A 15,695-nucleotide genomic window follows, 5' to 3' on the forward strand; every position below is an offset into this window, starting at 1 on the left:
TTAAGAAAACAATTCCACAACCGCGCAAAAAGAATAAAACATATAGGAACAAGTTTAACTGAGGAAGTGAAAGACCTGTATACTGCAAACTATAAGACACTGATGACATAAATTGAAGAAGAAACAACTAAATGAAAATTTATTTCATGCTAATGGACTGGATTAATTAATATTGTTAAAATAACCACATTACCCAAGGCAATCTACAGATTCCTTGCAATATCTATAAAATTTCAATTGCATTTTTCACAGAAAAAGAAGAAATAATCCTAAAATGTTTATGGAACCACAAAGGATTCTGAATAGTCAAAGCAATCTTGAGAAAGAACAAACAGGGACGCATTATGCTTTCTGATTTCAAACTATATTATGAAACTATAATAATCAAAATAGTATGGTACTAGCATTAAAAAGACACATAGATCAGTGAAACACAATATATAGCCCAGAAAGAAAACCCACACATATATGGTCAGTCAATTAATTTAGAACAAAAGAGCCAAGTATATACAATAGGAAAGACAGTCTATAATAAATGGTGTTGGGAAAACTGGACAGCCACAAAAAGAATGAAATAAGACTTCTTATACCATGCACAAGAGTTAAATGGATGAAAGATTTGAATCTATGACCTGAAACCATAAAGCTCCTTTAAAAAAGAAAAAAGGTGGGGCGCCTGGGTGGCGCAGTCGGTTAAGCGTCCGACTTCAGCCAGGTCACGATCTCGCGGTCCGTGAGTTCGAGCCCCGCGTCAGGCTCTGGGCTGATGGCTCGGAGCCTGGAGCCTGTTTCCGATTCTGTGTCTCCCTCTCTCTCTGCCCCTCCCCCGTTCATGCTCTGTCTCTCTCTGTCCCAAAAATAAATAAACGTTGAAAAAAAAATTAAAAAAAAAAAATAAAAAAGAAAAAAGGTGGTGAGCTTCTAGACCTAAGTCTTGGCCATGATTTTTTGGATATGACTCCAAAGCCTAGGGCAACAAAACCAAAAAATAAACGTTAGGACTACTTCAAACTAAAAACAAAAACAAAAAGAAGACAAACAAACAAACAAAAACTTCTGCACTGTGAAGGAAACCATCAACAAAATGAAAGAGAAACCTTTTGAATGGGAGGAGAGTAAACATCCAAAATATATAAGAACTCATACATCTCAATATCAAAAAACCTAAAATCTAAGAATGGGCAGAGGACCCGAGTAAACATTTTTTTTCCAAAGAAGACATACATATAGCCAACAAGCACATGAAAAGATGCTCAGTATCATTAATCATCAGTGAAATGCAAATCAAAATCACAATGAGATATCAACTCACATCTGTTAGATGGCTATTATAAAAAAAATATAAGAAATAGTAAGTGTTGGGGAGGATGCTGAGAAAAGGGAAATTTTGTGCAGTGTTGGTAGGAATGTATATTGTACAGCCACTATGGAAAACAGTATGGTGTTTCCTCAAAAAATTGAAAACAAAACAAAACAAAACATATGATCCAGCAATTCCATTTCTGGGTATTTATCCAAAGAAAACAAAGATACTAATTCAAAAAGGCATAAACACCTTTATGTTCATTGCAACATTATTTACAGTAGCCAGAGTATAGAAGCAACCTAAGTGTTCATCAATAGATAAATGGATAAAGAAGATGTGAGATACATATATATGTTACACACACACACACACACACACACACACACACACACACACACTATGGAAAATACTCAGCTTTAAAAGAGAATGAAGTCTTGCCATTCACAACAACATGGATAAACTTTAAGGGTATAGGTGAAATAAGTCAGACAGAGAAAGACAAATAATATATGATCTCACTTACCTGTGAATCTTAAAAATAAAATAAATGAGCAAACAAAACAAAACTAATAGATACAATCACTTTTGATGGTTGCCAGAGGAGAGGGGGATTAGGATAGGGAAAATGGGTGAAGGGGATTAAGAGATACAAACTTCTAGTTATAAAATAAATAAATAAATCATGGGGATATAATGTACAGCATAGTGACTATAATCAGTAATACTGTATTGCATATTTGAAAGCTGCTAAGAGAGTGTATCTTAAAAGATTTTGTCACAAGAAAAAAAACTGTAACTTTGTATGTTTATAGGTGGTAACTAGACTTACTGTGATGATCATACATATATATACATATATATATATATACACACACATACACAATGTGTGAGTATATATATATAATATACAATATATATATGCATATATACAAGGTGTGTATATATCTATATAATCCTTGTGTTATAGATAGACCTGAAACTAATATGATGTAATATGTTAATTATAGCTCAAAAAAAAGAACAGAACTAAGATTCTACCAATGTATAGGAGACACAACTTGAAAAATCTATGACTTTTATTGAAAAATCTAGATTTTTATTTTTCTGCGTAAAATCAATTACACTCTATGAACTTCATTCTCTCAGTGTTTCATAGAATAATGTTTATTATTCAATAAATTAACATGTGAGAAAGTGATCTGTGAACTTTAATGTGCTATAATCATTTTTGTAGTACCTTTTAGTAAATGTCGGTTGTCAGCAGTATGTTAAGAGTATTAGGTAGTATCTCACTTAATTTTAATAATGAACTTATAAAGTAAATGTGATTGAACTTTCTGTACAAATGAAAAAACAGACACAGGATGATTATATTATATATCCATAGTAACACAGCTAACAAATAAAACATTCTTTTTTTTCATGAGCAATAGATATATGAATACTAGGTCTTTTTGGGGAAAATTCATGTGATCTCATTATTTGTCCATGACTGATTTGTTCATTGTCCTTTCCATTTCTGATTGGCAGGTGCCAATGGAACAATCTATCTCACAGAGTCCTCATGTTATAATACATTTTTAATCTTATGTATTGTCCTTACAAAAATCAATAAGCTTTCATGAGGAACTTGACAACTTGATGGATTTTAAAATCGTATTTCATTGTGAAAAGAAAAATATCTATTTTTATTTATTCATATTCATCTGCTGAACTATTTAATCCTCGTGTGAGGGGGGTGGGATATAAAAGTTCTAGAAACAACATTAAAATATAAATGGAGCACAGGCACTCCACTGGGAGGAATTCAGTTTGTTCACAAAAAACTGTACTTTTTATAAAGATGATTTCCCAAAGCAAGCAGTGTATGCCAATGGAAAAGACTAAAAGATACTCAGTGGGAAGATTATCTCCATTTATTTTATTCATTCAAAACCATTTATAATTTTTTGAAAACTCCTTACTCTATTTTTAGTTAGCATCCACTCAGGAAGCTGAAAGTTTACTTTGTGTTCTGTTTCCTCTTAGAACTCCAAGGCCATAGGAAATGCTGTGACTAAATACATGAAAACAGGACCCAGAGTTGACAATAAGGTTCAGTTGGTGTTACCTCATTTATAATGATCCAGTGACAGTCAAAAGCAACCAAATTAGTCTCCACAACCTAGAATAGAAAACAAACCAGCTATCAGTCAGCATTAACAGTGAAAACCAAACCAAACCAACTGAACATACTTTGCAAATGGCAAACAAAACAAAACAAAACAAAAATATTATATATTACAAAGGTCTTTGTTGTTAATTAAAGATGGAAAACTTAGCAAAACATTATAGAAGCATTTGTGTTCAACATGTACTATTAGTACTGTAGACTTGCTAATTAAGTTTGAAAATCAATTCATCAAAAGCCTAGAAAAAAAATAAATAATGCTATACAGTGATTTAACTGCGAGTGTAGTTCAGATCACATTTCCTCTTCCAAATCAGCTTTTATGGCTTTCTATCTAAGTACATAACCCTCCACAATCTGGCTCTAACTTAACATTCTTATCTTTTTCTATTTCCCTGTGTATATGTTTGCCATTTTCTTAAAGTAAACTGCTCCATGTTCTGAAAAACTTTGTGCTGTGTTCCCTAAGGAGATTCAATTGTAAAATTACCTGAATGTAAAAACTAAAAGCAATAAACATTATATTAGCATTAAGTTATGGGTGGGTAACTTCAGTAGTTTTTAGCTGGGTAATAACAAACAAACTTTATGTAAATGGAAAAGCAAACAATATATAGGTAGAAATCTTGGCTGACAAACTTTGGATTAATTGATTCTAAATGGTCCTTGGCTTGGACTAAAAAAGTAAGCTGGACTAAAAAGTAAGTCCAAGCTTGGCTTGGACTAAAAAAGTAAACACATAGCTAGAGTGTGTGTGTGGGTATGTGTGTGGGGGGATGGGGTGTGTATAGTAGAGGTAGCTTTCATAACTGTTTCCACTCTATCCGATTTTATACATATTTTAAGGCATGTTGTTATGATTCATGCCATGGGGCATACAGGCATATAATAGGTGAGGCTGTTTTGTAAGAGATATTGCTGATATTTTCAGCAATAATACCCAAAGGTTATTTTTAAAAATTTTTTAAATGTTTATTTACTTTTGAGAGACAGAACACGAGCAGAGGAAGGGGCAGAGAGGGAGACACTGAATCCAAAGCAGGCTCCAGGCTCTAAGCTGTCAGCACAGAGCCTGATACAGGGCTCGAACTCAGGAGTTGTGAGATCATGACCTAAGCCAAAGCTGGGCACTTAACCGACTGACTCACCCAGGTGCCCCCCAAGATTGGGTTTTAAGCAAAGACGGCTTCTAAAAACTACCAAGAAATTGTTATAATATGGTGATTGTTTTTTCCTCGTTCTTGGACCAACTGAGAAATGACTGTTGAAAGTTGCAGTGAATCACGAAGAAACAATTGGAAATATATTTCCTGTATGATTCAATGTTTTCGGAAAGGATACAGTTATTCTCAGAATCTTCGTTTTCTCTTTTAATTTTAGTATAAATTTTGTACTATTTCCATATGTGTCACATCAGTCCCTATGACTTTACTGGACTATATAGATGATACATTATCATAGAAGTGAGGATATAGTATTTATTTTTAAGTTATATCATGATTATCATATTTTGAAATACATATATTTTCAATTGACATGTGAAACAATGTGGAAAATGTGACTGCAGTTTTCGGTTTTACTAAGAAATCACTTTATAGCAATAATGACAACATCTATCTCTAATTTTATGATTATATTTCTTTACCATCTTAGACAAACCATCATTAATTTATTAGCAATAAAAAAATGTTAGAAAGTAAGCAAGAACTCCATAAGAATTTAGAGAAATACAAACCAGAGACTGATACAAGAAAAGTAGTTCTCTGGATAAGATAGAAATGCATTTTTTTTAAAAAAATCCATGACTAAAAAGAAGAATAACTAAAATTTGGAAACAGCAAGAAATCATAAAAAAAAAAGAAAAGAAATGAAAGCCACAATGTAGACTGAAAGTACTATTGAAGCAATGTCAGTAGTAGAATGAAGAGATGACTCAGCTTGGGCAGATTAAGCAACATTTGGGTTATAAGAATTCTGCATTAACTTGTAGACCTTTTTAAGTGAAAAGTTGTCTCATACAACAGCATTTTGTGAAAGAGGGAGAGGGTAAGGATTACGATGGTAACTCACTGATAATTTGTCTAGACCATAAAATTTACTCATTTCCACACTCTGACCTGAAATAGCTTTCAGGCAAAGCATGAAACATGTAGAGGTACAGGCTCAGTCTTGTGTTTCAGTAAAGGAGAAAAGCAAATATGTCATCTAAGGCCATGATTCTATTCACTATACCACCTTCCCTTGCTTAGGATCAGCAGGGAGATAATCTTCTTTCACTCTTGTCTTTAAATTTCACTCATGAGCATGAATACATCAGACATTCCACAGTATAAATTGGAAACAAGAAGAAAGATTATTAGCACATTACTGCAGATAAAGAAAGAAATCATTTACTACGATAACTTGCGTTCATGGAGCAGACCATACTCCTCCACTACTACTTAATGTGGTATTGTGCTAACCCCGAAATAAGCCTCTTGAAACATCACACTTTGGGTCTACTTGTTAGAGTAATTTAGCCTATTTATCTAAATGCAATGCATTTTTGTTAATCTTAGCTATGTACCTTTTTCTAACCTTAATAAACTTTAATAAATAGCTCATCTTAGAGTAATTTTAAATTCTGTGATTTTATAAAGGCATATAATATTTGAAAACCATGCAATATTTGTTGACCTTTTCATAAATGTTGAATGTTCAGGACTTTTTTTTTTTTATGAGCCCAGTTTTCTTTGGGGAAGGAAAACAAATAATACCAGAAAGATTCTTAAGAATACAAGGGTAGAAATGTCTCATCCCTTTCATTACATACCAAAATATACATATATACACAGCTAAAATCTAAGTATCACTGTGGCACCATTTTATAAAGAAACTTTGAAACTTTTTTATTGCTACATTGTACACAAAATGTTAATGCTTTCACTCATTATCTGAGTTAAGGGCCACTAAAGGAGAAACATACTTTTCTTAGGTTTAGGTTAACATCTTCACGGATAAACAAGGAATTGGCAAGAGTTCTCTCATTTTTTTAATGACTGAATGTTACTAAAAGTAAGCAATGTGAAAAAGCCACTGATTAAAAAGGTAACTGATATCTGTAATGGAAGGGATAAAAAGAGGACAGGCAGTTTAGTAGCCTAGACTTTGAAAACCTGGTAGGCTTTGAGTTCTTTTACTTATATGACTAGAATAGGTATATAAACAGATAAAATAAGATCTACTACTATAACTATACTAGTATACAGTGTGTGTTTGTGTATATATACACAAAATCTACTACTATACCTACAATTGTATATAATGTGTGTGTGTGTGTGTGTGTGTGTGTGTGTGTGAGTGAAAGGTAAAATACAATAGAGTTAAAATAAAACATAGAAAGGAGTGGGAATGTTGTTTATGCTTTTCACATATTATCACACTGAGCTAACATATAATGAACATTCTTAGAAGAGACATATTTAAATAAAAAAGAAACTCTCAGCTATTGGTGTATATAACAGATGCCAACTAACTACTGTAAATCCCAAATCAATTCATCTGATAATTTTTCTATTTTTTTAGTAGTATTAATCCCTTTCCACTTGATACACTTCAGTTCAAGTTACACTGTATCAGACTAGTGTCATTATTAACTTGAAGAATTGAATTACTTCTGGATATAGGATTAAGAAGTGATTGTAAGATACTTTAGGATTTTTTAAGCCTTTTTATTTATTTCCACAGTTATGTTAGAACTCAAATAGTGAAAATTGTTTTCTTTCCCCATTTTCCTTACCTAAGTATCTCATTTCCTTTTGTGGCAGTAAACATATTGAAACCAATGAAAGGGATTAAGAAATTGATTGATTTTTTTTCTTTTTTCACTGGGAATCTATTTTATAACTGAGTACATCATTGTTATAGTTATGTGTTCTCATTCTGTGGATTCTCACAAGTGTCTAGCAAGTTAGTAAACACTAATTGTATTTTTTATCCAAAATTCCAAAAAAAAAATAGATTGCTACGAAATATTGAATATCCTAAAAATAATACACACACTCACACACATATACATATATACACATATGTACATATATACATGCATATACATATATTCATACATATATGTATATATACATATGTATTTGTACATGTACATATATACATATACATACACACATATACATATATATACACATATATACATATATATATATATAGTGATATATAGTGATAAGTGATAAACACTCCTGAAAAGATCACATTATGCTTGGGCTATGGAATCAGCATTATGCTTGGGCAAGTCAGCAAGAAAAAAACTATCCAATGGAAACTCCTGTATGTTTGGTTATCAAAATAACAGAAAGGAAGTATGGATTTTCCTTTGTAAACTGTTTCTTCTCTCCTTACCCCATGCTGCTCTCTTATCACTATACACGTACATTATGTGTTAATACATGTGTTAATAATGTAAAGGTGCATGGCGCCTGTTTACATAGAGAGTTGTTTCCATACTGATGCAAGGTAACATAGTTATAACAAATAAGATTACCCTGTCTCCCAGGAAGCTGAGCTTACTTTAAGGGAATTGAGCAAAAAAGGGGGAAAAAATCAAGCCCTGTCAGGAAGACAAGCGATGAGTAAGGACAGACCATCTGTCACTGGCAGGAACTTTAGAACTTCTGAATCTTTAGAAAAGCCTGACAATTTATCACCATGTCTTCCATCATTTGTCCTCAGATCTTTAGATGTGCTAAATATAAGACAATCGGAAGCAAAGAAATTGCCAGAGCGTGTTTCTCACTGGTTATAAATGTGGAACGGTTCTTCAGAGCACAGAGGACAATTTAATTGACTAAACAATAACAGCAGCATGCTGTTTTTCACTCAACCTTGTGGCTTAACTAAATTAAACTTGTTCCTTTTGCAGGATGTACTAAATATTACACATTTATGCAAAGGGTTCCAATGCTCTGTGCATCTGCAACAGCAAAAATATCAGGTGTTTACTTTCTATTCCTGTCTATTCTGAATTGTCAGGTGGAAACATGCCTGGGGAAGGACACCAACAGCTATGCTGGAACAAGGTACCAGAGAAATATTAAAGAGCTACTCCCCTCCTGGCTCCTCATCTCTAGCAATGTTATAGCTTATATCAGTATTTCTGGAACTGTATTCCGTGGGATGCTACTTCTGCTAAAATTTGTAAGTGTTCTACAGCAGGTAGACTTAGAAATATTAGGTTGACCAAATTAAATAGATGTCATTACCGTATGACTCCTCAAAGCTTTAAGCAGGTTCATATCCATATTGAAATATAATTGACATAAAATTCTTATTAAGATGTAATATTGTTTTTATTTATTAATATGTTGGGACATATGGCTTCAGACTTACGAGCATGAGCTCTAAAGTAAAAGAGTCAATGCCTCCATTTGCTTCCAATGTGACTTTGAGCAACTTACCAACCCCATAAGCCTCAGTTTCCTCATTTGTTACTAGAGTTAATGCTAGTGCCTACATAATAAAATCATAATTAAGATTCAATGTAACAATGGCAAACTCTCAATAAATACCAACTCCTCCATTTTAATTAATAGTCTTTATGAAATTCCAGGAGAAGATATTTGGGATGTAGCATCTTCCAAATTAATTTGGTCATGGAAACCATTTTTCCTACTATAAATCCTATGGGATTAGTACTTTTGGGGAAATGTAGACTAGAATATGCAGTTAAGTTAGCCACGTATTCCTAAGAGTCCTAAAATTTTATTGAAGCACCATGAGGAATTTTGTAACTTTAAAATCATGGTCTTAAAAGAATCCTACAGAGAGTGTGATGAACAGAGGACATTGTCTATAAAATGATAACAAATACAAAAACAAAAGTCAAATTATCATCTATTATATAAAACTTAAATGCATATGTCATAGCTTTAGGAAAACAGTGATTCTTTTCTCCTTTTAATCATTTTCCCTTCCTAATTAAATAAAATAAGATAAACCAAAACAAACTGTTATACTCCAATAAAGTATAAAAGGAAATGTATATAAAGTTTACAGATATAGTAGTATTCTTAGGAAGAGATCAATGGATTTACAGTGCAAACAATCAGTGTCCTGAGGGTCATGTATGACTAAAATGCATGACACAAAGTTCTCCTAAAAAAATGCAATTAATACTCTAATTCTTCAAAACGCAGAGTGAAAAGACAAAACTCTAGCCATCTTAAGGTACAGTCAACCTGGGATTCATTTCCTTTTTTTTTTTTTTTTTCTTTTGTAGATAGGTTGATTTTCATTTTTCTTCTCACTAGAACCTCCAAAGCCACAGTACAGGAAGACACTGGGGTATTACTACTTGTGCAGATTCCATTTTAAAATCCCAAATATATCCAGCAGATGGCATCGGTAATCCCTCGAACTGATACTGGGTAACATGGGGATATTGTGAAATGACTGTCTTGTTTGCATTTCCCCTTGAGCTCAGCATGGGTCCCCAACTCTCTTCTGTTCTTATCCAAGCAGCTACTATCTGCCATCCCACTCTGTGCCTTTTGCTTTAGAATCTCTGCTCTGATCTTCCAGCTGGAAGACCACAAATACACTTTCATCCAAATCCTCTTGCCATTACTGCCAAAGTTATTTCATAAACGGATATGCTAGAATTATTGTTACTGCTGTGCAGTTGGGTCTTCCCACACCCCCTGGGAGATGGAAATATGCCACTGCTGAGATTTGGCCAACAGTATGCTACCTGCTATGCTTCTTAATGTGGAAAGATGGGCACCAACACACACACACACACACACACAAAATAGAGAATCCGCATTCATCCTATGACATAGACTGGTCTTCCCGTGTCCTAAATTACTGAATTGAAATTGAACAATGATTAAAAGTGAATTCATGATTTCAACACTTTGTCTGATGAGGATGTAAATAAAGATGTGACAATTGTTTCCAGTGCAGGGATCACTGTATAACTTTAAATCTTTCTGAATGTTTGCTTGCATTGGTGTTCTTTTAGATGTGCTGCTATAGTGACTAAAAAGTACTTATCCCAAATCAATTCGGAAAAGTAGTGTTTGTTGAGAGACTATTTGTCCTTTGCTGTGCCTGTTTTACTACATGCTAATATGTTAACCTTTGGCACAACAAGGGAATTACATTCAAAAATTTTTTTAACTGTGTTTGTTTTTTGATAGCTAAATTGATCCTTGACAGAGTAAATTGATTCCTAAGTATAACTGGAAAACAAAATAATACAAGTTCTTACTTGATTTAAAATGATGATTTGGGGACACATTGACACTTAATTGCTGGGATTTATGAAATGCAGCTTTCTTGTTATCTTGAAGCAAATAAAGGGGGAAACAGTTTCTTATAGAGAAGTCTATGGATCACATGAAAATGTAATATACAGGCTTTTTGCCACTGTGAACTTCCATGCTTTGCCTTTTTTTCCCCCTGGGTTCCTTTTGATCTCCTCTCTATCTTCTCTCCTCCACAAAGCGTCTGTTTCTCAAAAAGCAGACTGAAGTAAATGCCAAATCCTTTCCCAACCCTTAACCTTCCCTAACCCCAGGAAGGATGTCCCCAAGCTGTGCTAATCGAGTGCTCTGAACGAAACTTTATCCATCCTTAATTAAATTGTGTTTAGCTATGTAAGAGACTGTGAGAGCTGTGTTGTGTTTTATATTCCCCTTATGCCCTCTTCTTCAGCTGGATTGGCTTCCTTGCTGGCCCTCCGGTACAGTCCTGTTCTTGCCCTTGCTTCGCCTCCTGAATTGCTCTTCCCAGAGGGAGACAGGTGCATACACACACCCTCTGCACTTCATGTGGGCCTCTGCATACATCTCACTTCATCAGGCACGACTTCTCTAATCACTCACTCTTGCTCCCCCATGCACTTATCCCACAGGACACACACACACACACACACACACACACACACACACACACTCACTGCCTCTTTCTGTGCACTAGGGATATAAATTTCATTGCTAAGAATTTCATTTTGATCACTGGTGTCTACCCTTGGAATAATCAGTGTTGTATAGTTGAGATTCAGTAAAAATTTGCTGCCAGGCACAAGGCAGATTTTCACTAAATGTTGTTTGTGGAAAAAAGACAACTATATAGCCCTAACTCATGTTTATATATCATGGATATCCCTACTTCACCTAGGGCTAAACCATTTGATAAACTTGTATTGGAAGAAAGCCACTGGATGGGCTTTAATTTTTTAAAAACATTAAATAAAAAGAAACTTTCTTCACATTTTCTCAAATGAAGAGAACTTGACTATTTATGTGGTAATGAAGTATGGAATTATATTCAAAATTTCTAAGGTCAAAAACCTCAGCACTTGGAGGGTATGTGGTATCAGGGAAAAAAAAAACCATAAAATCTGAATAACGAGGCTTGAGTTCAAATACCAGATCACCTTACTGATATTCAGCGATATTACTGACTTTGAGTCTCAGTTTCCTGATTATAGGAATAATGCTTTTTTCACAGATAGTGAGGCTTAAATAGATGAATGTATCTAAAACACCTGGAACATTGTAACTAATCAAAAATACGAATCTCTTTCCTTTGTTAACCTCTCTCCCTTCACTCAGGTTACTGCAGGATTTTTAACACTAATTAGGTACATTTATCCAATTCAGTAATGTTTATTTAATGCTATTTACAGTGTATCTATAATAATAAAAGCGAATACTTACTGAGCGCTTATTACATGCCAGGCACAAACTGCTTTTACACATACGATAACTTATTTAATGTTCACTATATCCTTATGATGTAACCACCACATTTATGTCCACCTTACATAAGAAACTGAAGAAACTGAACCCATGTCATAAAGCTGGGTGTGTAAGCCAGGATCAATAGTTAGTAAACATCTTTCCTATATAATATTTTCATAGCCTTCTTTATTCAAGCTTCAGAAACCATTATCTTTCTTCAAAATGAAAACAATTACAGTTAAACTGAATGTTGTGCAACATTGTATGATACACCCTGGTGTTTTATGTATTTAAACTCCATTGTATAATGTATTTGTATTTACTGTGCACCTGTGAAAGAGAATTAACCATAGAAAAATTTGAGAACGTAGATGATTTTACCCACCATTCTACTCCATGACCTTTTCCTTGAAGCAGTATAAGAAAATTTGTTTTTCTTTAAGTTATTCTTAATTCCCATATTCTTTTAGAATGTGAGTAGCTTGCTGTACTGATTAACTGACCAACATTATATATAACATCATACACACATACACACACACACACAGTGCAGTTATTGCTTAATCAGAGAAACATTATCTGGTCCTGCCCTCTCTTCATAACAGAACTTTTGATTATCACCACAGATGAAGGGTCAAAAGCTTCTAGAAGAGAAAATGTGCAATGCTTCTTATTGTGGCAATGAGGCAATAAGGCCATTAAACATCTACTTTCTGCAGCTAGCTAATCAGTTTTCTACTTTTCTTTGTGTAACTTTGCCATATGCTGGGTTACCAATAACTCATCATTGATGAAGCCACTGTGGAAGTATTACTCATTAAAAGACATTCTTAGTTCAATATTTCTGTTATCCTTGGGCTTTTCTAATATTTCACAGTGACTCTGCTTTCTAGAATATCAAGAGTGGGATAAAATTTGATGATTCTAAACTCAAAAGACTTTGCAGGGGGGAGAAAAGTATTCAAAAGGTATTTATTAATTTTGATATACAAAGTACCCAAAAGAAAATAAGGAAATGCAAAATGCGGACTCCCATGGCCATAGTCCTAAACTAATTATTTTGGTCACTCTCAAGACAGTTAAGCTCATTGGAAGTACTATCCTTGAATATTTTATAGAATCAAAACAAGATTCACGCTTCCTGGGGTTTCTGAATTTCTCCTCTAGTTTCTTTCATAAAAAGTATACCTTGTGGCCTACTATAAAAAAAATGTTTTCAATGGTGTGGGACTTGACAGCATGGACACTTTCCAGAATTTCAAGCAATTGACTCTCCCGTCTGTGCTATTTCACTATGGTGAAATATAAACCATCTTTTTCTTACCACTGACAAATCACCTTATGGTGTTAGAACTGTGTTTAGTAACAAAATGTCAGTTGAAACTGAGGCACCAACTGTTAACTGCTCAAACAAAATGTCATTTGTAGAACAGAATTACAGAGTTTGACAAAGGACCCTATGCTATGATCACAGAAGGCAAGAATATTCAAAATCATCTGACACAGTTTCAAATTTTCATTGATCTTAAACCCCTTGATAAATTATTTTTTATTTTTTTTTTAATTTTGTTTACATGTATGCTTACCTGTCAGTGCTTATAATTGCACAACTTCTACAAAATGACTAGAGTTACCCTGAATGCCACTGACATTGTTCCACCTTTCCTAGTAAGGGATCACAGAAATGCCTGATTTAGTGTTACTGCAAATTCAAGTCTTCCAACCCCTACTGGACATTTAATTCTATCTAGTGATTCTTCTATGGGTATACGTAGCCAGTTTTGCCCTTCCGCATTCCCCATGGCAGTGAAGAATTCGACCTTCAGCCAGCTCCACTAGTCCATTTCCCAACAACTTCACAAGCCATGTTTCTCCTATTTAAATAAATAATGAATAAAAATCCACAGGCAGAAATGGTTTCAAGCCCCCAAGTTCCTGCCCATCTTAAAAAAAAAACATATACATATATACATATATATATATATAATATCTGAAATATATATATCTGAATATCTGGAATATATATATATATATATATATATATATATGAATAATAACAGCAAACATTTTGGGGGTTTGTAATTACCTATGTGAAACAATGGTAAACACTATAACATCTTTCACCATTTAGGTCTTATGTCAACCCCGTGAAGGTAACTGCTATTTTTCCTGTTTTAAAAATGAATAAACACTGTCTCCACTTCACTCCTCTCCTCTCTTGATAGTAAAATAGGCACTCTTCCTCCAAAGAAGACACTGGAGTCTTCTATCATTTCAATAGAGCGCTGGGTCTTTTTCCTCCTTCCTCCTTAGGGAACCTGCAACAACAGTTATTTACATACTCCGTGCTTTCCACATCTCTCCATTTACCACTTTTGGGACAATAGATTTCCTGTCACCTAACATATGACCTCTCAAATGACTTTTACAGACAATCTTGTCAAATATCTCCTGTGATTGCTTTCTCCTTTTCCTCCCATTTACATGGTGATCAGCCTGTCTTCTGTCCCCAACTCACCCACTCCTCTTTATTTGTCTTGCCTCTATGTATCTTTTAGGTATAATTATCCTCATCATCTCTAAAAAGTTTTCCATGATCACTACAGCTTTCCCACCATAAACCCTTCTTATAAAATGTGGATATGAACCACAATCACTGAACAGATCTAATTATATTTTAATTTTTTTTTATTTGTCTACATTCTCTACCATAGTAAATGTTTCTTGAGGCAGGGACGATGTTTTATTTATTATATATTCCCAACAACTCTGTACCTGACTCATAACAGACATTAAATAAGTATTGTGGACTGGATTTAAATTATGCTATTTGAAGGTTACTTTGTCCCATAAGGTTACTGTAGATGTTAGAAGGTTACTCTGCCCCACACCCCCTCAGCCTATGTGAACTGCCCTGCAGCTGCAGGTGAAAAGAGCTCCCAGAATATTGACATGTGCCACCTCAAGATCTTGTACCTCTTATCTTCTCTGCCAGAGGACTTTTTTCTAGCATCATTTGGCCACACACAAAAACATGACCTAGAAGTGGGGGTATATTAGCATCTCTGGAGATCAACTCTCAGCCAATGGGGATGGGACAAAGTGGATAAATGCCCCTGTCTCCCAGTAGGGGTGATTCTGAGGCATATTCCAAACAGTTTCTCAGAAGATTCCCCACAGGATTGCGCCCCATTTGTGCATATTTGCGATCCATTCCTTGTAACACATTCTTGACTGGCTTTTCTCTTTCTTTCACGTTTACCAATTCCTCACTGGCGCATTTTGGGACCATCATGGTAAATCATCTGCACCCATGTTCTTGTCTCAGGATCTGTACCAGTAACTCAAACTTATTCAGCCTTCCTACATAAAGCACACCATTTACTACACATGAATAGAGAATAGTTGCTATATAGTTAAATGAAAAAGTTCTTGAGAAGTAGAAAAAGTCTTGAGAAATGAAAATTATTCACAATCTGTC

General features: G+C 34.3%; 1 protein-coding gene across 1 annotated transcript in view; it reads right to left on the reverse strand.

The window, feature by feature from the left end:
* The window catches only part of LOC115512414 (DNA replication licensing factor MCM4), a 138,368-nt gene that overhangs the window by 26,963 nt on the left and 95,710 nt on the right, over positions 1-15,695 (reverse strand). Inside the window, 1 exon segment of the mRNA XM_032593072.1 lies at positions 8,856-8,975. Within this exon segment, the coding sequence (XP_032448963.1) occupies positions 8,856-8,975 (120 nt within the window).

This window comes from Lynx canadensis, chromosome B1 (assembly GCF_007474595.2).
Source record: "Lynx canadensis isolate LIC74 chromosome B1, mLynCan4.pri.v2, whole genome shotgun sequence".
NCBI classification, from domain to species: domain Eukaryota; kingdom Metazoa; phylum Chordata; class Mammalia; order Carnivora; family Felidae; genus Lynx; species Lynx canadensis.